Source organism: Lampetra planeri, chromosome 24 (genome assembly GCF_965212315.1).
Source record: "Lampetra planeri chromosome 24, kcLamPlan1.2.h2, whole genome shotgun sequence".
Lineage (NCBI taxonomy): Eukaryota > Metazoa > Chordata > Hyperoartia > Petromyzontiformes > Petromyzontidae > Lampetra > Lampetra planeri.
In genome coordinates this window covers 3892324-3914771 of record NC_136130.1, presented here as the reverse complement: position 1 = coordinate 3914771, position 22448 = coordinate 3892324, and the positions used below count along the sequence as shown (strand labels likewise).

At 49.1% G+C, this 22448-nt stretch overlaps 1 protein-coding gene across 1 annotated transcript in view; it reads right to left on the bottom strand.

Moving 5' to 3' along the window:
* Positions 1-9969: 9969 nt before the first annotated feature.
* LOC144726661 (excitatory amino acid transporter 3-like) overlaps positions 9970-22448 on the bottom strand; it is a 47238-nt gene continuing 34759 nt past the window's right edge. Inside the window, exon 12 of the mRNA XM_078605419.1 lies at positions 9970-21499. Within this exon, the coding sequence (XP_078461545.1) occupies positions 21130-21499 (370 nt within the window). The 3' untranslated portion in view covers positions 9970-21129. The remainder of the gene's footprint in view (positions 21500-22448) is intronic.

Sequence of the window (22448 nt, the reverse complement as noted above, 5' to 3'; positions counted from 1 at the left end):
ACGACTGGAGAGAGTTTATTTTATTGATTTTACACTCGTGCATCAGCTATCCCCAACATCGTGAACATTTTACCCAAAGCCGCGTGTACGTCGTTTCGTGCGGCAAGTTGCATTGCGTTTTTTGCGAGCGTCACCACGGCATCTTTCTCCCACTTCAGCAACGAATAAAATTCTTGCTGTGGTTTTCCCACCTGATGATGATTGCTTGTGTTGCAATCGAAACGTCGTGATTTAATTTTTTTTTCACCTACGTGACTTTACCGAAAGAACCAAAGAGTATGGATCCCTGCAGTCACGAAAACTTCAAATCTAGATTCTAAAACTTCAAATCTAGATTTCGATTTAAAGCTTTCGTGACTGCAGGGATTCATCTTCTTGGTTCTTTCGGTAAAGTCACGTAGAAGGGAAATAATAAAATAATAAAAATAAAATAAAACATAATAAAATATTGTATTATGTTTTATTTTTTATCATTTTATTATTTCCCTTCTACGTGACTTTACCGAAAGAACCAAGAAGATGGGTTCAAATCTCGATTCAAATCGAGATCGTCACCAATGGGTTGGGCGACTGCGCCACCTGTGGGTGATCGTCCGTCCTCTCCGCCGGGTGGAAAACGATCGCCGAGGAAAGGCCAACAACACGGAGGGGGGGCGGGGGGGGGCACCATCGTCACGACTCACGCTCGACGTGCTGATACCAACCGGTGGCGTAGTGACCACGACGTTAACAGCTCAGGGGGTGCGGCAATCGGTCACGTGGGTGGCCCCCCGACATTGCGATTTGTCTCGCACGGTGGCACCCAGAGGCCATCACGTACCGCGACTCCTCTCTTGCCCGAGTCGCATCGTCGTCACCCTCACGGTGTCGAACATTTAGCGCTGCAGGGGCGCTCCGTCTACCGGCTCCGTAGTGGTGCCTCTTTGCAATACAATTAACGCCGATCTAATGAGGTAAATATCACAGAAGCGGAGTTCTGTGTCCAATGCTCTTTTACTCAAGTCCCCGTCGTTCAAAGCAAATCACGTGGCATTAAGTTTCCTCACGATTAACAACGGTGTCGCTTCCAATGCTAAACTGTTGAGAACATATCTTGTGTTAGTTGTCAAAGAAGCCCCAACTCGTAGCTTTTGCCACCAGGTAAGGGCCAAGGCACCCACTGACTGCCCTACGCCCGTGACGCTACCGGTGCCAACACAAACCCCCATCGCTTCCTTCTGCCATATTTCAACCCAACTGTTACACCCAACCTCCACTGCACCCTCTTACAGCAGTCTCACCACCACCACCACCTTGTTGCTTGAGATCTTCCGTTTGAACACCAACCATTTTTAGTTATTTTATTTTAAGAGACAAAGCTATACAGCTCTTTTTTCAGAAGCGACCTGGCCGCAAATGATAGCGCAATGAAGTGGCTTACCATGTAGAAAATGTATACATAGCAGCCAAATACTGTAAACACATGTTTCTAAATGTGGAGGGGAAAAACCGGAGGACCCAGAGAAAAATCCACGCGACCACGTGGAGAGAGACACGCAAACTCCAAATGTACAGGCGTCAGGATCAGGATCGAATCCACGACCTCCTGCATACCATGGCGAGGTGGTTAACATCTCACCCTGCACACGTGTAGCCACCCAAACCATCACAACTTCCCCTTCCCGGTGACATCTCTCGCGACCTTCTATTCCATACGTTCGCGTTGCTTACCCCGTGTTACTGCTAGATATATGTGCAAAAGAGCTTCCTCCTCCAGTCTAAATAAAGATTCTGACTCCTGACCAAGCACTGTGATCAAACTGCGGCAATGGCGCGGCTCAGCGGTAGAGATGTGATCGAGATTCTTGGGCGAGATCGCGTAAATATAAATGTGTCGTTAACCCCTCCACCACCTAAACCAGAGGTGGGGAACGTTCGGCCCGCGGGCCGTATAAGGCCCGCGAAATCATTTGGTCTGGCACTGCCAAGGTAACCGCAGGCGGGACTCGAAATTCAATAAATCTAGGAGCAAACCTGGAAAAGCAGTTGCGAGTAGCAGCAACATCATCAATACCAGCGAACATCACACGCCTCACCAAAGAGAAGCAGTTCCAGCCATCACATTAGGGGCGAGTTAATGAAATGTTTGAGCAAATATAACAGGCAAATTTTTAAGTTGATAAATTTGTATGGCCCGCGAATGATGTTATAAACATCCAAATGGCTCTTGGCAGAAAAAAGGTTCCCCACCCCTGAGCGTCGGTGTGTTGGAGAGTAAACCCACAGTTGTAAATGTTGTGGGTTTCCTCTGCAACCCACACACAAACCTTACTAATTCACTGTGTCGGTTGGTGGCGGGTTTAACGACAAATTTATATTCACACGACCAAACCCCAAACCTTTATTATGGATAATATTGGTCGCGAAAGCCTACGTGTTAAACCGGCGGTAGAGCGTTCACCGGTCGATGTTGCAGAGGTTCGCGGTTCGATCCGGCTGGCAGCCCTGGTTAATACTGCGGGGATATTAACCGTAAAATAAACAGTCCGCTTCATAGCGGACGTTAAAAGAACCCCTCTGACGTCATTTTAAAGAAGGCTAGGCGACCACCTGCCGGCGTCGTGGTCCAAAGTTCTCACGTGTGAAACATCACAGCGCTCGCAAATCCATTAATTGATAAACACGTACAGGCGTACGATCGCTGAGCTGCCACTGCCAATGTTTAGCATGAGAATCCAGGCAGCTGCCTGCGATTAGACTGGGTTCTCAAGGTCAGAGAGTTGATCGTCTTCATGTGGTCACCAATGACTGTACACAAACAAAACCTAGCAAGTTTAACACGTAGGCTTTCGCGACCAATATTATTCATAATAAAGGTTTTTTTTGGGGTTAGATCGCGTTATATATAAATGTGTCGTAACCCTCCATCACCCGACACGGCCAAACAGTAAAAAGATGTGTCACGTTTAAAATTGTTTATTCACTAAATGCCAGCTTTGAGAATTAAATATATGTTGGTTTTCATATTACAAATACACCTCCCTATGGCAGGGTAAGTGGGGAAGTATTGCTTCTGTGCTGTGTAGACCAGAGGTCAATTGAAGGAATATAAGAAGTAGTTACTGTATGTGATATCCTCCTCCACGGTCCAGTCTCTTAGCACGAAGGGTCGTGAATTTCTGCGCGATATCCAAATTGGGTCTTCGACTGACATTATTCCAATAGCACAAGCAGCCTTAACAAGACAACAGGAAAAAAACCCGTAATTTTAGGTAAACCATAATCATTTTATTTCATAACTGTATACATTCGTTGAAATACGCTGCAACATACCTGTAATCTCAAATAAAAGTAGCAATCATCATAACATGAATCAATTGGAACAAATAACTTAATAAGCAAACACTATAATGAAGCATTTTGGGAACAACTGCATATCTTACACATAATTTAACTACTGTATCGTTATAATCCATCTCGAGCCGGGTAAATAACACACACATACACACAAGTACACATTGCGAGATAGTCTTTAAATCGTTTTTTTTTTATAAAGGTATTTCAGAGGATAACGTTTCACGAAACGAACTTTTACCACTGTCACGAAATAGACCAGCAAAGTCTTTTAAGATCGGGGCTCTGACCACAGTCCAAAGCAACCGATCACCTTCTGGACTTTCAATGCAAGTTCATACAGCGGACGCTCAGCACGTCACGGCGGAGGATAGGGCGAGGGGGGGGAGGTTAAGCAGCTTGCACATTCGAATTATCGACGCGGCAAAACAACGCTGCACGACTGCTGCGACGAGGAACGAGAAACTCCCGACGTGTCACCTGCTACGCGATGATAGCGGCGAGGCGTGGCAGCTGAGTCGTGGTCCCATATCGCAACAGCAGTGGAATCTAGCGGTAGGAAATTGTCATCCACTCTCTGTCTCTCTGTCTCTCTGACGGAATGGAAGTGCTCTGAAGAAGGGGCATTGCCCGAAACGTCGCATATATTACAGACATTTATTTCCCCTGCTAAGGCCGCAGTGTTTATTGACACATGTATTGAACCGTGTTATAAATGAATACGTGAAAGCACATGCAAGGTTATCCCAAAACTGTCTGTTATTGTCCTGTCAAACGCGCTGTGGTCTATTCTGACTGTTGAATAATTCCATGACGTCCCCGCAATATTTGCTTAATTCGGAAAAAAAATGCAAATCGGCTAGCGGTGGTCAATACGTGGGCGGCGATGTATGTGACCTTGAACTTTTTTCGCACCGTACGCAGCCAACCGTGCTAATCGGAGGTGCGATTAATCATTGTAGATGTCAGGACAAACCAGAACACAACCCCGGGCATAAGCAGACAGCAATTCTTGTTGCGGCTGATGGCAAGCAAAACAATCTCCCGACTAAGGATTCAAACATTAAAAACGTTACAACTTCCACCCGTAGATCGTGCGGGTACCTAGGCATGTCTTCTAGAGCAGCGCTTCATAACCTGTGGTCCGCAAAGACTGCAGGGGAGTCAGCGGAAAAGAAGAACAAAAAAAACAAATCACGACGTTTCGATCGCAACACAAGCGGTCGAAACGTCGTGATTTGTTTAATTTTATTTTATTTCTAACTACGTGACTTTACACAAAGAACCAAAGAGTTTAAATGGGGTCACTATGGCGGTTAGCGCCAGCGACCGTCACAAGAGTAGAGCTGTGTGTCATGGGCCTCTCTCGGGCACCAGAGTGGGTATGCCATGCAAGCGGGCCTTAGAGGACTTAGTCCTGGTGACAGTGAGAGAGAGGTCGAGTGAGGACATGACGGTTTGGGTGACCCCGAGAGGCCACGTGACCGGACGAGGTGGCAAGGGGGGCCCAAAATGGGGAGAGAGGGACACGTGATGTCGGGGCTGGAGTCTTCGGGAAGGATCGCGAAGGGGGCGTGTCTAAGGGCGGAGCCCGGTCACGCCGCGGCCGATAAAGGCCTAGTCCAGTGCAGAGCCCGCGCCCTCGCCTAGATTACCCAGCCGGCAGAGGTGGCACCTTGCCGGGCTGCCCGGCCACTCCGCGGCCGATAAAGGCCGAGTCCTGAGCACCGATCGCAGCTGTTCTCTGGAATCAACCCTCGGTGCTACGCCTCTCCGGTCTTCGGTCTCCGCTCGGCATCGTGGGTCAGTCAGAATGTTACTGACTGACCCGCTGTGGTCTAGTTAACCAGTGTTACGTTTATGTAGTTATCCTCTTGGGGTGTGAGAATGTGTGGTTAATGCCGTATTTGATTCCTTGCAAAGGGGTATCTATTTGGTGTTTGAACATCTTAACAACTTCGATTTAAAGCTTTCGTGACTGCAGGGATTCATCTTCTTGGTTCTTTCGGTAAAGTCACGTAGAAGGGAAATAATAAAATAATAAAAAATATAACAATAAAATAATTCTCACGACGTTTCGGCCACAACGCAAGCAGCCGTCCTCAGGTGAAGACGCTGTCTTTCCGACAGACCTGTCAGACGCTGTCTTTCCGACAGACCTGTTCTTCACCTGAGGACGGCTGCTTGCGTTGTGGCCGAAACGTTGTGAGAATTATTTTATTGTTATATTTTTATTATTTTATTATTTCCCTTCTACGTGACTTTACCGAAAGAACCAAGAAGATCTTAACAACTGTTTATTTGCTCTTATTTTTCTTCCAATTCCGTCCTTGATCAAAGTAAAAAAAAAACACGTGAATTGGTCGTTACATTTTTACATCATTACATCTTTGAGCTGGAAGGAATTCGATCGCAATTACTGTATCTGCTTCCTCTAAAGCAATGTCTTTATCTAGCATTTCGCAATTACTGAACCGACTCGCCGCTGTCACCCGCACAGCATTTATCAACATACCCACCAAGGGCGTTGCAGTGCGTTTTAGAGGCCACGCTTTTTGTCTCTTACCCAGGGCTTAATGTCATGCCGAGCCTGCCCGCGGCGGCAAAAAGACCCGCACGACGCATCGCCACCCGGCACACCGCATCCAGTATGTACCTGGCGCCGTGAGACCGCTTTCCACAGGTCACATGTCTACCAGCGATCCAGGAAAATATTCGGCTGAGAAACTGCACTCTGCCGCCCCTACCATAAAAACTGTAGGACGTTTCCAAAAAAGCGAAAGACGCTAAATTTAGCAGAACTAATTTTGTACACACACGGCAATTAATTTGGAGTCATCTCGGGACGCTCTACAAATCGCGCATTAAAAGCGACGAGCAGCATTATTTCCATAGCGGGACTTGCATTGCGGATGTTTATGTTTTTTTTACCAAGTGAGAACTCGGTCGGGACACCTGGTTAATGTGGTCACATAGGAGAGGCACGCATATACGGCAGTAGAATCAAGGTCTTGAGCCTGTAGGACATGATCAGGGTGATGTTCCAATTGTGAATGGTCCATCTATATCAGTGTTCTTCACTAATGTTAAGAGGGGGGGCCACTTTCGCCTAAAGGGCATCAGTGTGTGAGGGCCGCCACACATGTGGAAACACTGGGGGCTTGACAGCAGCACGATGATGATGATGGTGGGGTGGTGTTGTCACTCCTTGTGTATTGTCAGGGGCTGCATGTCAGGGGCCGCGCTAAAGGCCACCAGGGGATGGCAGTGGCCCACGGGCCTCGCAATGAAGAACACCACTCTGTACAAGACGCTACGGCTGGCCAACAGCTCATTAAAGTCGGTTGTCACCATCACCGCATCGTGAAAGTGAGAAGCGACTATTCCACAATTGGGGAAATTAAGCTCCGATTAGCAGGTTGGCTGCGTATGGTGCGAAAGAAGTTCAACGTACACATACATATATGGTCTAATGGAGCCGAACCCCACTGGACTAACGAAATCTGGGCCATTACAATTAACCGAATTGCCGTGGAGTTTGGAGGAAGTAGGGTAAAAGCCCCACGCTTATCGGTGGTAGTCTGGGCATGTCCATCACCCGTCTGCAATCTGCGCGGTCAGCACAGAAGACTACGGCAGGGCCCGGTAACAGTGTGGTCAGCACTGCGTGCACTAGGACACGTCTTTACCAATTTTCTATACGGGATAGGTCACCGTAGACATCCACGAAGGGGGCCCATAAATCAGTGATATACGACCCTTTGCGCCGTTAGCTCGAAGGCGTAACCTTCACACTCGCACAGCCGCGCCCTGCACAACACAGCTCACACCTAATTTCATTCCTCCACCACCACCACCACCCACACGCTCCCCTCCAGTGTCATTACGATGGATGACATCACGGCCCGGAGAAAACGAATCCACTGCGGCTAGCACACTGGATTCATGGTCAAAAGGTTGAGAGGTAAGCCAGCAAGCAGTGCTGGTCCTAGAGAGAGACTCATGGTACCTGCCATAGGAATGTGGAATTTCCACCACTGGCTCAGGGCCACTGACTGAGATGGGGACCTGGTCCAGATGTGTTGAAACGGATGGACCTTGTCTTGAAATTTTAAAGGTTGTTCAAATTAATGCCATTCAATACAAAATGCCATTAAAAAAATTTATGTCATTCAATAAATACAACTGTTTGGAGAGTCGATGGGACGAGTGAGACACATTGTACACGATTTCCAAAAACGTAACCCTCAAAGGGCGAATCTCACTCTCATGCAGTGGTTCTTCACGTTTACGGCAGCCTTGCACCACATTGGTTCCCAATCGTAAAAAATGTTTTATGTTATTAAATATATACGTTTGATGAAACAAAATAGTTGTACTTACGTGCCCTCGCTTAATTTGTATTTCGATTATTTACCTTCTAGTATAAATCTGGCCATGTTTCGCACCCCCAGAAAGGGCATCTCGCACACCCAGGGGATTAAAACAAACATAGGCCCTTTATACTCCGTAGAATAGCATTTAGAGATGGAATTTAAGGAGAAATAAAACTACATTTGTGACGGATCGCATCCAATCGCCGTGCAGTTATAATTAGGACGCTGCTGTGAAAACGCATTCACCACACCGCACACCACTGGTCGAGGATGAAAGATGCAAACAATTGACTTTGTTATTCAGCAATGGCTAAGTTCAACTCGGGCACATTAATTTGAAATTGAATTGGCCGAGATTAATGCCAACGGCCCTGTTACTTTGAATGTGCCCAGGCTCGTCAAATCTCGAAATCTAAGTAGGGGGGTGAGCCTGGATAATGCTTCAATCGGTGACCACCATGCATCACAGGTGTTACAGGTTGCCACGGGGGCTACGTTGCCAGCCGACAGGAGTAAAGCAGAAACTCGACATTGTACCGTGATATTAATTATACGTGTATGCTCCCCGCCTCCGCCAACCTGCATTGCAAGTAACGGTGACGTATGGTCATGTCGCGCGATGTTGTGGTGAAGCCATCATCCGACATCGGATTGACAAACAGGGATGTCTGTACATGCACAAGCTGCGTTTCCTCTCCTACTCTGTACAGCAATGGCAAGCCAGTGCGTACGTACGTGTGTTGAACTTTATTTCGCACCGTTGAAGGAAAACATAAAAAGGCAGTTCTAAAGAAATTCGTTATCGATCTGGATTCAAAAGTGCCAGAGCATGTTAACGCTCAGCCGCAAGGATCCTGATTTAGAGACCTCGTCCACTGCTGCACTGCGGTGGCGATGTGGCCTGGCGGCAAACGTCGCCGCAGCCGTCCGTTATTGTAGAGGTTTGCGGTTCGAATCCAGCGGCCGCCCTGATTAATTCGGGTGCCGTGGTGGCGAGATGGTAACTATCTCGCCTGGTATACAGCAGGTCGTGGGTTCAATCCCCACCCCGACGCCTGTTGTATATTTGGAGTTTGCGTGTTCTCTCTCCCCGTGATCACATGGATTTTTCTCCCCAGGTCCTCTGGTATTTTCCAGAGGACCCGGTGAGACGGAGCCACTTCGCTGAGCTATCATTTGTGATAGCCAGTTCGCTTCTAATAAAGTGCTACACAGCTCAGTGGGGCTTACCTGGTAAAATAAACTCTGCGGGTGCAATAAACAACACTCCGACCACTGCGCACCGTCTGCTTCACAGCAGCCGTTACGGATCGCCCGACGTCATTCTCCTTCCAAGAGCAGTTGGCCATCGTGTTGCTGCCGTCATGGTCCAGCGTTTGGCAAATTGCAACAGCAAATAACTCGATTGGGAGTGTAAATAGCGCCCAATAAGCACGCAATGTTTGGGCCTACGTTGGAATGTGGTTGGAGCCATTGGGCCCAACGTACCACGTCTGCTGGGTATTCCTGGCAGAGTAAATCACCGCAGGGCACTCTTTGCAATTGGAGGCTCATCGTGGTCTCTTGAGCGTCTTACTTGGTTCAATAAAATCAACTTGAAGCGTTGTGAAAAAAAACACATCAACGAGGTGCAAGACTTGAGCTACACAAGCTGGAGGGACCTGTATGACCCGATATGGCACCTTTGGGACAACTCCCACTCCGTGTGCGGTTTAACACGTAGGCTTTCGCGACTAATGTTATCCATAATAAAGGTTTTTTGGGGGGGGGGGAGGTTTGATCGCGTGAATGTAAATAATGTGTCGTTAAACCCGCCACCACCCAACACAGCCAACTAGTAAGGTTTGTCATGTAAACAAAACACAATTTCTTCCCTTGGCTTCAGGACACATAGAGTAGCTTCGTTTTAGAGTCATGCGCGAAAAAGTGTCCAAGCAAAAGCTGCCGATTGGAAATTATGAAACCTTTTGCCACTTCCCCGTTCTTGCCCAAAGCGGACTCCGTGGCAGGTGCGAGAATTTTAAAATGGCCGCCAGCAGTGACGTGCGCGCTTAGAGCCCAGGGGCACTATAATGCATTCGTTACAACTTCGAGCATTCCCGTCGTTCCGATACCCAACTCTCTTAATTGACTTAACCCTGGTGTCACATCGACGCTTGATTCACTCGTCGTTAACCAGACCATGCCTTTGAACGTGCAACCTTGGGACAACGTCCCGAGTTGACCGGGATACCACGTAACCCACACTGACATCGCTCGATTAGATCAACTTCCTTTATTCATAATCTGGGCCAAGCCTATTGGGAGACAGTTTTATTTGTGTATTTAATAGGCATCCGTGAATGGAAATAACCATCACTTGAACAGATCTCTTTTGTAAGCGAGTGATGGCCACTCTATGTCATAGAGCTCTGTGACAGTGAATTGGCCGTTTAACTTCATGGCGACGATCTGAATGTGAATGACAGCAGCCAGTTTAATAGACCTCTGTGGAACTCAATGGCCAGCCCAAGAAAAGCACTGTGGAAGTGAATAGCAGTCGCTCTTTAAACATGAATGGTCAGTCACTCTATTTAACAGATCTCTCTGAAAGTGAAAAAGTAATTTCAATAGATTGCCGTGGAAGTATAATTTTAAAAATCCCAAATTATTTTTGCATTGAACTCCGAGCGTCCCATATCGGAGAGGCTCGTTGGGTTATGAACATCAGGCAGTTCACCAGCAGCACTGAGTTCAGCAAAACTGACAGCTGATGACACACCGAGTGTTGTAACAGCCGCCAGAGATTGCTTCTTTTAAAGCAATGTTACCGCCAACAAAAAATAACTCCCAGAAGGCCATGTGGCCGATGGTAAGTGTGTAAAAAAAAGATAAACATTTTTTTTATTTTGAGAAATGCACGTCTGCTTATTTAGTCTACTTCATAGACCTGTGTGAAAATGAGTGACAGCAACTTCAATATATCTCTTCTGAAAGTGAGTGGCTTTATATAAATCTCCATGACAGTGAAGACATGTCCATGAAAGTGATTGCCACTCATGGTAATCGATATCACAAAGACCGCCAGTCACTTTCAGGAAATAAATATTCGTGATAGTGATAGACACATATCTGTGACCATCGCTAATAGATCTCTATCAAAGTGAATAACGTGTATGTGACATTCCAATAGACCTCTATAAATGCAAATGGACATCACTCGGTTATAACCCAGCACGCTGCAGCCACGTTCAGTGTTTCACATTACGTTTGTTAGACCTCAAAGGAGGGGGGGGGGGACATTTGAAATTATGCACAGAAATGGGCAACATAACACATAATGCAGCATAATTACAAACGACACTTTCAAGCAGTTTATAACACGCAATATTATATTCATCATAATCAGCACTAAATACACTATCTCATTTAATGTCTGTTGCTAATGTTTTTTAAAATCTATATATACCGAATAAATCGCATGTCCTTAACCCAGCTGACACCCTATGATCTCTATTGGATTGGCGACCTGGGAACCACAGTTCAACAATGAGACTCGCTGCATTGTTCATATTTACAAATGTAGTGTATAGGTTTGGGTATTCTTTTTCAGATGATGTGATTTGAGCCGACACCAGTATGCCACAGGAAACGTGAAATGACCGCAAACTCTGGTCATCCTCCCAGCAGCAGCGGCTTTTGGCTGGCCATCGCGCGGCGCTTTCAGATGCGCTTCTTCGGCTGTCTGGAACATTCTTCCTTTCGATATCAGGAAGTCATTGTAGCTATGCACTTTTAAATCATCTCGATTGAAAACAAATTTCTTTCAAACTGCTCTTTGTGTTTAGTTTGTTGTCCTTCCCACGCACCTCCGACGAGCACGGTTGGCTACGTACGGTGCGAACGAAGTTCAACAGACACACGTACATCATCTATGTAGTATCAATCGTATCTCCCGTGCACACTGCTAAGTGGTGCTGGGGAGGGAGGGGAGCGATCGAAAAGCACGTGGACTGAGACGGCAGGAGCGGTGCTGCTACAGCTGGTGATTTGTTCGTTTGAGAGTGCGTGACACTTTTTTGTTCACGCCAAAATAAAGGATTACCCAATTCGTTTTATTTTTACACACCAGGCGTCCTGAAATGTTTTTGCCACAAAAATCTGGAGAAAAGCCACACACTTGCCCAGATGTGGCTCCCAGCGCCTTCCACGCATCTCCACAGCTCAAACAACAAAACGCTTGTGGACAAAGCAACGTTGCTGTAACAATGAAGACATTCTATTTTCGTGCGCGATGATGACAGCAGCAGCACTGTGGTTCAGAAGCTAGGTGCCAATGTCCGAGGTCTGATGCTGGTCACGACGAGAGGGCTTCAGGAGAGAGAGAGAGAGAGTTTGTGTAGTTTTGCTATTCTTCCTCCTCCGTTGAAAGAACGCAAACTACAGTGGGTTTACTGAACATTCCACAGTTTGGGTCGCATGGCTGAGTCGCACCACTGTGGCTTGTAATGAAGAGGACGCTTGTGAGTGGGGTGGTTTGAGAAACGAGACGGTGAGTTCTTTCCGGGCAGAATTCAAAGCCTTGGGGAACACTGATGGCGATGCTGCTGATGACAATGAGATGATGATGACGATGATGCTGATGACAATGAGATGATGATCATGATGATGCTGATTGACCAAGTGCGCACGACATTACAAAGGGACCGCAGAGCGAAATTACTGAAATTCGTCAGGGCCACCCGGTGATCTCTACGTCGAGAAAAAAAGAGCTTTAAATCAACCATCGTACGTAAGCTTCGATTATTGCTGTGATCGTTACGACTACAACAGGCACGTCAACGGACTAACAAGACCCATATAAACATTAGCCGCATGTAATACGCAAATAACAGTACACTTCCATAAGAGTTTTTTTTGGGGTTACATCGCGTAAATATAAATGCATCGTTAAACCCGCCACCACCCGACACAGCCAATTAGTAAGGTTTGTCACGTTAACAAAGCATGGCAATTCGTTACTAGTTCAGCACACCGGTGTGTTGGAGAGTAAAACCCACGACATTTACAATTCGAGTACGACGTTTCGCCAGCAATTACAACCGGCATCGTCAGGCGGTCAGCCAGAGTTGTGGAGAAATCCTCCTGCTTGGGTCCGAAATAAGTGGCATGAATGTGATGCCCTACGTTTTAAACTAACAGCACACTTACGTACATTTTGAAGTCAGTTACAGTCACTTCAACGCCGGAGTGTGATTGCTTCACAATCCGAAGGTTTGCGACTCGGCGCAGGCTCATCATCCCTCTGCGGGGTGATAAAATTGTGGATCACTCATGGAAGTCTACGACGGGTGTACAGTGGCACGGACTGGTCTCCGCCATGGAAATGTGGAATTTCCACTACTGGCTCAAGGCTTCAACGGAGATGAACGTGGCCCCATTGGTATTGTGAGGAGGGAGATGCTGTGCTTTATTTGTTTACTTTGAGCACGCCACACACGCCACGTGTGTTGCTCGTGAATTTTGTTAAATAGCTGGCTCGTGATCGGCAAGAGTACGAGTTCAATTCTAGTGTCCCTGCACCATCATCATCACCGCCGCCATCGTGATCATCATCATCATCACCATCGTGATCTTTACGACTATCGTGATCATCATCACCATCGTGACCATCATCACCATGGTGACCATCATCACCATGGTGACCATCATCACCATGGTGACCATCATCACCATCGTGACCATCATCACCATGGTGACCATCATCACCATCGTGACCATCATCACCATCATGAACATCACCACCATCATGATCGTCATCACCATCGTGACCATCATCACCATCGTGATCATCATCACCATCGTGATCATCATCACAATCGTGATCATCACCATAGTGACCATCACCACCATCATGATCGTCATCACCATGGTGACCATCACTACTATCATGACCGTCATCACCATGGTGACCGTCATCCAATCCGGGCCCAGTAAAATAGCCACCACCTGCGTCAGGCTCCTCCACGCAGTGCGGTGACGTCAGCAGCTGACTCGTGGGGTGGCACAATCAGTGCCGCGACGGAGCCCGCCATAGGAATGTGGAATTTCCGCTCGCCTCTGGACCAGCATGACACGCAGATAAGCACCGCGCCGAAACGCTACCACGAGTATGACGAGACGCAGAGCAGCGCAACACAAGCTGCCTCGTGGTCCAGATGTCACGTGACCCCCCCCGCCCACCCCAATTAATTGACCTTAAATATTTGTCCCTCCTTTTCGCATTCATTTCTGTTTCAAATAAACCTTACTTAAAACATATATGAAGTTTTTAGATCATTAAACGGGGGTCACAATACATCTGGAGCACCTTATACGATAGCCTGCCCACCTGCATTACAGCGACACACACGGCTGTACCTACTCATCATCGTATATGACAACGTCCGTCGATACGTGCCCGCGTGCGTTTGCGTGCAGGAGCTTCAACCGATCCTCCTCCTCCTCCTACCGCTGCTAATACGCGAAGGAAGCGAACTTTGACAGAACGTCTCCACGTCACAATGGAGCCAGAACGAAAGGTCGCCACGAGAAAGACACCGGTGGCGGGTCGGGTCAACGTTGACCTGCGAGGGGGCGAAGTGGAACGCGACGGAGCTCACCAAAACTTTACGCAGCGCGACAAAGGGGCAACTTTGATCGCAGCTGCCCCGTTACCGGTGCCGTTCAAATCGATCCTCCGACGAGCGCAGTTTCTCTCCCCCTCTCCCCGTCAACTACTCCGCTTGGGTCGTGCTCAGCGCGACGTCGACCGAACCGTGAATCGCGGTGATAGCCGCCGACGGGGGGTGGAATTTGCGAGAACCCGCAATTCTGATCAACGCTACGCAACAAGGTGAGACGTTCGCATACTGCGTGAGTTCGTTGGCAATGTGAAAAGCTGCATCGGAATACATAACGCGTGTTATCGGCAATTGTATTTGTTTATTTAAATGTCCCTCTATTCAATACAGTTTACGTAATAGCATACTTCATAATGAGTTACTCACATACCGTATCAGACATAGCAATTTACTGTACTTATCTATAAACAAGTCATTATATGAGATTATATTATTTAGCTTTTTTTATATCTACATATATAATACGGTCGTGCGCGCGCGTGTGTTGTGTGTGCTGGCCATCCACCCCTGCCGTGCCGGCCTTCATAGGTGCTCGCTAACAGCGCTTGCCACGCACGTGTTCTCAAAGGCCTATACGGGGGGAGGGTCCTAGTCTCGTATGTTTACAAAGGCGACTGGCTATGATTCCGGACCCACGACATTGTCCCACGTGCCATCCGGCCTTACCAAATAGGTGCTCCCTAACAGCACTTCCCCCTATAGTCTACGTAGGGCTACACTGGAGGTACTGTTTCATTCAACAAACACATTGGCCAGAGACGACCGTTTTGTTGTTGCTGTTGTTGTTGTTACTGTTGTTGTTGTTGTTTTACAGCTGACCCTGGCTAGGCCTCTCAACTAGGTCGACCCGGGCCTAAGACGAGCGCATGCTACAGCGGTGGCATCAGCTGACCACCGGGAAGACAAAGGCCGACAGGTGTGTTGTGTGCGATGGCCAAACCTCACCCTATCACATATGCGCTGAGCCAGCCTTTTATAGGTGCTCGCTAACAACAATTGCCTTTACAGTCTATAAGGCTCATCGAAGCGTATCATTGCAATTGTTTTTTTCTTTCATATATATAGTATAAACATTGGCACTATGTTTTTTTTCTTTCAGATATGACACTTCGAATTCAGACCCTTAATACTATTTTCTATACAGTTATATTAACAGGGCGATTCATATCACGATAATAAAAAAAATAACCGTACTACTTGCTTGTTAAAGAACCAGCCTTGAAAATGAAATACAAACGTTTTTGCGCGTGCGTTAAGGGCCCACAAATACACCGCAAATTAAATCAGCACTCCTACAATAGTAAATTTGTCCAGTACGTTATCTCTTACAGACGCGTGTTGGAAATCATCTTTGCTCGTTCGTTAAGATATGAAGTGAATTTGAGAAAACGTCATCTGGCTCCCAGTGCCCCTTCTATATCGGGGGGTCAAACTCAATCGGACAGCGGGGCCGGAATTGCACCTCCCGCGGGTCACACAGTTGGGCCTATGAAAACGAAAAGCATAATGATATGGTATTCATTGACCGATTCAATTTCCAATTTTATTTTTTTTGCGGCAGGTCGTGCCAAATTCCCCCATCGCCCCGTTTCAACGTCCGGTTTAAATTCAGGTCGCATTTCTGTAGAAGCAGTGAATACATACATTTTATTTTAAAAGTCGAAAAAAATAAAAACACGTGGCCGGGTCCGGCCCACGGTCCGTGTGTTTGACACCCCGGTTCTCCCATGGTTCCACAGCCCAACAAAAATAAAATTACTCGGTGATTTTCGAGTGTCAGTGGAGCGGCGTGAGCTGAGAGAGCGGTCTTGAGGAGTGAGTGAGACAGCGTTCTTCTAATTGGGGACAAAGAGCCTTACAGGCATCGATGATGATAACGATGATGATACTGTTGTTGATGATGATTACGATGACGATGGTCCATTTGCATCGCACGTCAAGGCGGCCATGTGGAGAAGTAACACGGAACTCATCAGGGCCGCTCAATGCTCTCCGTCTCAGGCCAAGGGATTTCTTATCACGCCCTGAATAAGATTATCAACGACGGTCATAATAAAGTTCTGAAAACAAGGCATTGACCACCTGGGTACTGACGGTTACACAAGGGCCGTGGTTTCTAATTATTCACTCGAAATAATCACCTGCGGCCAATTTGCGGCACAACTTGGGGCGTGGGTCACGATGTTCAAGCCACGGGCGCACAATGTTCCATTCCGACGGACGATCACGTGGGGCGCGCGTGGCCTCTGATGTCCGCTCCATCGAATAAGAAGAAGAAACAACGAGCATTCGTGTTGATTCGTCGCGGGAATGGCTGGCGGGCCGTGGTGGGATCGCAACGCGTGCACACGGGGGAGGTCAGCGGAGAGGTCAGCGGGGAGGTCGGGGAGGTCAGGGGGGGGTCAGCGGGGAGGTCAGGGGGAGGTCAGGGGGGGGTCAGGGGGGAGGTCAGCGGGGGGTGTCAGCGCGCCCCAGTTCACGTCAAGGGGGCGCGACGAGCCGAACGGCGCCGCGAGCTCGGCACACGCAACGATCAACTCCCCCTCCAACGATCCTCCACATCGATATCGGTTTGGGGCGGGGGGGTGATCGTAGTTTGAACGACCGTGGTACGTACGAAACCCGGCCACCCCCCCCCTCCCCCCCTTAGTGGCTTTCGCGTTTCCGCAAACAATTCCACGTACAAAACACTCGTCGGATTTGGGGAGAGGGCTTTACCGGTGAGCCGCGCGACCGGACTTGCAAATGGAGGGGTCGCCGGTTCGATCCCATCATCTCCCCGGCACGGAAGTTACGACAACGGGGGGGGGGGGGGGAGTTGTTTAAATCCCCCTCCCCCACCGGCTCTGTCCACCCAGCGGTGTCGTCGGGTTGAACGGCAGCGAGCCCATCGGCAAGGACGCGTGCTGGGGCGGGGGGGGGCGTAAAGTGTGGGTTTCGACCGCCCCTTCCGAGACACATCCGATCGTCGTGGAAGAGCAGGACAGCATAGGCTCTAGGAGCGTGCACCGGAGTGGTTCCCAACCTCTCTGCACCCGTGCATCTCTGTCGACCCTCAAACGAACAACAACAAAAAACAACAACGAATCCCGGACCGACCTGCAGTAAAATAAACGGTGCTTTGTGAAAAAGAAATCTTCTCTGCACCGGTTCCACAGACCACTATTCCATGGGCCTTGCAGCCCACAGGTGGGGGAACCACCGCCCTGCAGGGTCCTTCCTTGGGCCCTTCCGCCAGCAGTCATGCGAGCGAGCAGTTGCAAGGCTGCGCCTTTACCTTTTTAAAAAATACAAATCGAAACTAATCGATTCGTCCGTGCACGATTCGACGAGCGTCTCGCACACGCGACCGTCGATGCCGATCGATGGATTGTCGCATGCCCGTTATAAACTCCAAACGGCTTCCGGCCCCTAAGCCAAATCGTTCACCGTTGTTTTTTTTTGTTCCAATCGGATACCATCGTTAACATGCACGCAAAACAGCCCAAGGCTTGCTTGTTTTTTTTAGTTTTCAGTGAAACCGATTTAATTACACTCATAGTGAATCTTTCACATCGAACGTACATCAGAAGCCTCCTACACCGCACATGCACAGCTGTCAGCTTACTCCGGGCAGCGAAGCAAGAATACTCGGGACCTCGCCAGTTGGGCTGCGCCATTGTCCGAGCGCCACGCTCGCCGTCGGAAAAAGTTGCAAGTTTCACATCCCTTGCTCGGGGTGCGGATGGCGTCTCGGCCAATCACCGCCCGTCCAACGTCGATGAACAATGGGCAACCGCTTTTTCAAATCTACGGTGGTCGTCCGACCGAAAACTGGCCCCGCCATGGGAATATGGAATTTCCAACGCCGGCTCGGGGCCACGACCGGATGTTCGCGCGCCGCCCCACGCGCCGCCCCACGCTTGGTTTGGGCAGCGGGGCCCTATAGACCAGGGGTGGGGAGCCTATTTTCTGCCAAGGGTCATTGGGATATTTATAACATCATTCGCGGGCCATACAAAATTATCAACTTGAAAATTAGCCCGTTATATTTGGTCAAACATTTCATTAACTCGCCCCTAATGCGATGGCTGGAACTGCTTCTCTTTGGCGAGGCGTGTGATGTTAGCTGGTATTGATGATGTTGCTGCTACTCGCAACTGCTTTTCCAGGTTTGCTCCGAGATTTATTGAATTTCGAGTCCCGCCTGCGGTTGCCTTGGCAGGGCCACACCAACTTATTTCGCGGGTCTTATACGGCCCGCGGGCCGGATGTTCCCCATCCCTGCTCTAGACTGTTGACACCGGCGCTCGCTGCGACGACACAGCTCGCTGTTCTCCCCGACGATTGCATAGGGAAAGAAAACGTTCCTGATCCCACCCCCCCTGCAAAGAAAGTAAACTCCACGTCCCAAACGGGCAATGGGCCCTTGGGAAATATCACAAAACTTTCGCCCCCGGTATCCTTGGTCCACCTTCTATACGCTCCCACTCTGGGGTGCCACGGTGGCGAGATGTTAACTGCCTCGCCTGGTATACAGGAGGTTGCGGGTTTCGATTCCCCCGTGGATTTTTCGATTCCCCCGTGGATTTTTCGATTCCCCCGTGGATTTTTCTCCGGGTCCTCCGGTTTTTCCCTCCGCATTTAGAGTCAACATGCGTTTAACGAGTATTTTGACTGCTTGCTATATATTTCCACATGATAAGCCACTTCGTTTAGCTATCATTTGTGGCCAGATTTCTTCAAAAAAAAATGAGCCGTATAGCTCAGTGGGCCTTACCTGGTAAAATAAAAATAGGTTTTAGTTTCTATAGACATGCAAATGAGCCATTGTACCACGCACTATGCGCGTAGCCACGAACAAAGCCCGACTAACATACGCTACGTACAAAAACAACACTTTACAGTAATTATGTATATATTTTTCACGTTGTCATTGGTAATGTGGGCTGGGCTCCAGCAACCCGGGTCCACTGATAACTTTTTTTTACTTTTATTTTAAGCAAGGGAGCATCGGGACGTCAGCGGCGCTGGCGTCGGGGCTCCGATTAACGAGAGCATCGCTAACCCCAGCGGGGTTGGTGGATCGCGCGAGGATGGGAGACGCGATCGCACATGCGCCAGTAGCACAAGACCGCCGCCAAGGGCATCGCACGGTTCACGACACGCTGCCTTGCGCATCGGGCTTCATCTCATCTCCCGTGCGCATTTTTGTTTTTGTTTCCGGCCGCGAAGAACGGAGGCTAAACACAAAGACAACTCAAGTAGCAATGGAGCGAAACATCCCGAGCGGGGGAAAGGAGTCGTTAGGAAACAACCCACGGTGAACCTCGAGTTGTCATGAGCCAGTCAGCCTCTGCCGGCCAACAGGCGTCCGTTGCTTTGCCCAACCCCCACTGACCAGCGTGGGGAAGTATGGTCAAACAACCCCTATGACCCGCACAGGCGTGGCGAGGGCCGTCATCCAGCAGCGGATTGAGAGAAGGTTGATTTGAGGGTGGGGAGGAAGGGGTGGCGGGGCGGGTGGCGAAGCGGTTTGCCGAGCTGATGGTAGCTGAGCTCCGAAGCCAGTGACTCGCGTTCCCATTGGTGACCGCGGCGAACAGCGGCGGTACAGCGAGGTCCGAACTGCCCCTGGGGATCCCACTCCGCCCCCTTCACCAACCTGCACTGGCCGGCGTGGTGAAGTATGATCAAAATAAGCCGCCACCCCCCCCCCACCACAAGAATATATTTTTTTTATCCAGCAGTTGAATTGACAAATGGCCGTATCTTATTATTATACGAATTGAAGGAATAAAAAAAGTTTCATTTTGGCACTGATTTTGGCACTGATGACACACTGTATTTGAGCAATACGCACGACCACTACCAAGTGGTCTTGCAACAAGGGGAGGATGCAACTTCCCTTTTGCATTTCAAGTCACGTTTTGATTATTTTTTCGTTAAAAATATGCAGGTAGTAATGCAGTGACGGGCGCTTTTGACTGACAATCGGAGGCTTTCCGTTCACTGTGCACTCCCGCGGTATGGATCTCGTCAGACCTGGGTTAGTGCTGCACAGGAGGCTGCTTGGGAACAGCAGGTGTTACGGGCTTGGGCCGTGCGTTGGCCAGGAGATGCGAGCACAGTGATGGATTATTTAATCCAGCTGTAAGGAGTTTTCAGTGTTTCCCCCCTCCCCCCCTTCATTACAACGGGGTCCTCTGGCTTCCTCCCACTAGCCAAACAAAGGCCCATTTTTGGGAATTGGCAAAAAAACCTGAAACAAAAGGTTTATTATTTAATTTAAATTTGTATTGCTATCACCAAATTTTGATTGTGAGAATTCAACTCATCCTATCATTTCTCCAGGGTCACAGAGTTGAGAAAAACACTTTGTGGCAAGTCAACAGCAGTCATGCTATCAAGAGAGATCGATCCCTGTCGTGGGGAATGTGGAATTCCCACTGTTGGCTCAGGCACGCCCAACACCGGGGTTTGAAGAGGGGGACACCCCCTCGGAACTGTTGACTTGACACAAGGCCTTCCGGATTGTTGTTATTGTTGTTGTTTGCTGCGGCTGCTGTCGGCTTTGTTTTAATTCTCCCTGCCAGTCGCGACTTGGGGCAGCCGACAAAGAGACGGCCAAAGACAGCCGCCCCAACGCTCGCCCGGGCAGGGAGACGCGCGTGCGTGCGCGCGTGCGTGCGCGCGCAGGCGCTCCGAACGAGCATTTCCGAAACTCTTGACTCGTGGGTTTGAAAATCTCAGAACGAAGGGTCAGGGGGCGCCGTCCGCTACAAGCGCGACATCTGCTCGGGCAGCGTGGCCCGGTCGTGCGGGTCGCTCACGAAGCCCCCGTTGCTGTACTCGCGCATGTTGGTGAAGTTCTGGCCGCTCACGGCAACCGGACCTCCACCCGCCTGCTTGAGCAGCAGAGCGGCGGCAGTGCCGCCACCGCCACCGCCGCCGCCGCCGCCACCACCGCCGTCCTCGTCGTTGCTGTTGTTGTTGCTGTTGCTGCCGCCGGGCGAGAGCGGCGACGGCGGCGGGAAGACGGAGGGCGAGGGCGGGTCGAGCACGCTGAGCTCGCGCCGCGCCGCGTGCGCCACCACGCCCGCACCGATCGCGTCGCCCAGCACGTTCACCGCCGTGCGGAAACGGTCGCTGCACGCGCGGACAGGTGGATGGGAGGGTAGGGATAGGAGGGCACGTGCGGGAGGGTAGGGATGGGAGGGATGGGAGGGATGGGAGAGGACAAACTTAAGGCCGTGACTGACTGGCGATTGTCACCAGCAATAGTTGCGACACGAATTTCAACGACTGAACACGCACTCCGATTTTCCACTGGCACAATCGAGCCAAGCCAGCGTGGGGCTCTTCTGATACAGATGATTTTCCACCGTCTAGTTTTACACCTAGGCTTTGACTACCAATGTTATGATTCATAACTGGTTTACTTTGGTTTAAATTGTGAAGGTATGATATCAATGATTATATTATCTGTAATCCTCAGTCTTGGTCATGCAGGGTGTAATCTCAAAGATGTTACTTGCTTTTCAACATTTTTCCTTCTCTGGTTTTGCCGATAAGCTAAATCAATCGGCGTATTTGACCATGACGTGGAGGGTTACGTATGTATCTGTGTTGAACTTTTCCGTACCATACATAGCCAATCGTGCTAATTGGAGGTGCGGTTAAAGTAAAAAAAAATGCTTTCCACTGGCTATTTCCCGAGCCAAGCCAAAACCAAAACATGAAACTATTTTTTTATTTTGGCCCACTGAGCTATGTAGCTCTTTTTCAGAAGAGACTTGGCGATCACAGATGATGGCGCAACGAAGTGGCTTACCACGTGGAAATTTCTAGCAGCCAAATACTCGAAATGCATTGTTTCTAAATGTGGAGGGAAAAACCGGAGGTTCTGGAGAAAAATTCCACGCACGCAAACTCCAAATATACAGCAGGCATCAGAGTCGGGATCAGACGTTTGACCTCCAGCATACCAGACGAGGCAGTTAGCATCTCGCCACCGTGGCGCCTTACAGGGCATCTGACTCATTGGGCCACGCAGGGTTAGGAGCGGGGGTTAATCACTTGGATCGAGCTTGCATCG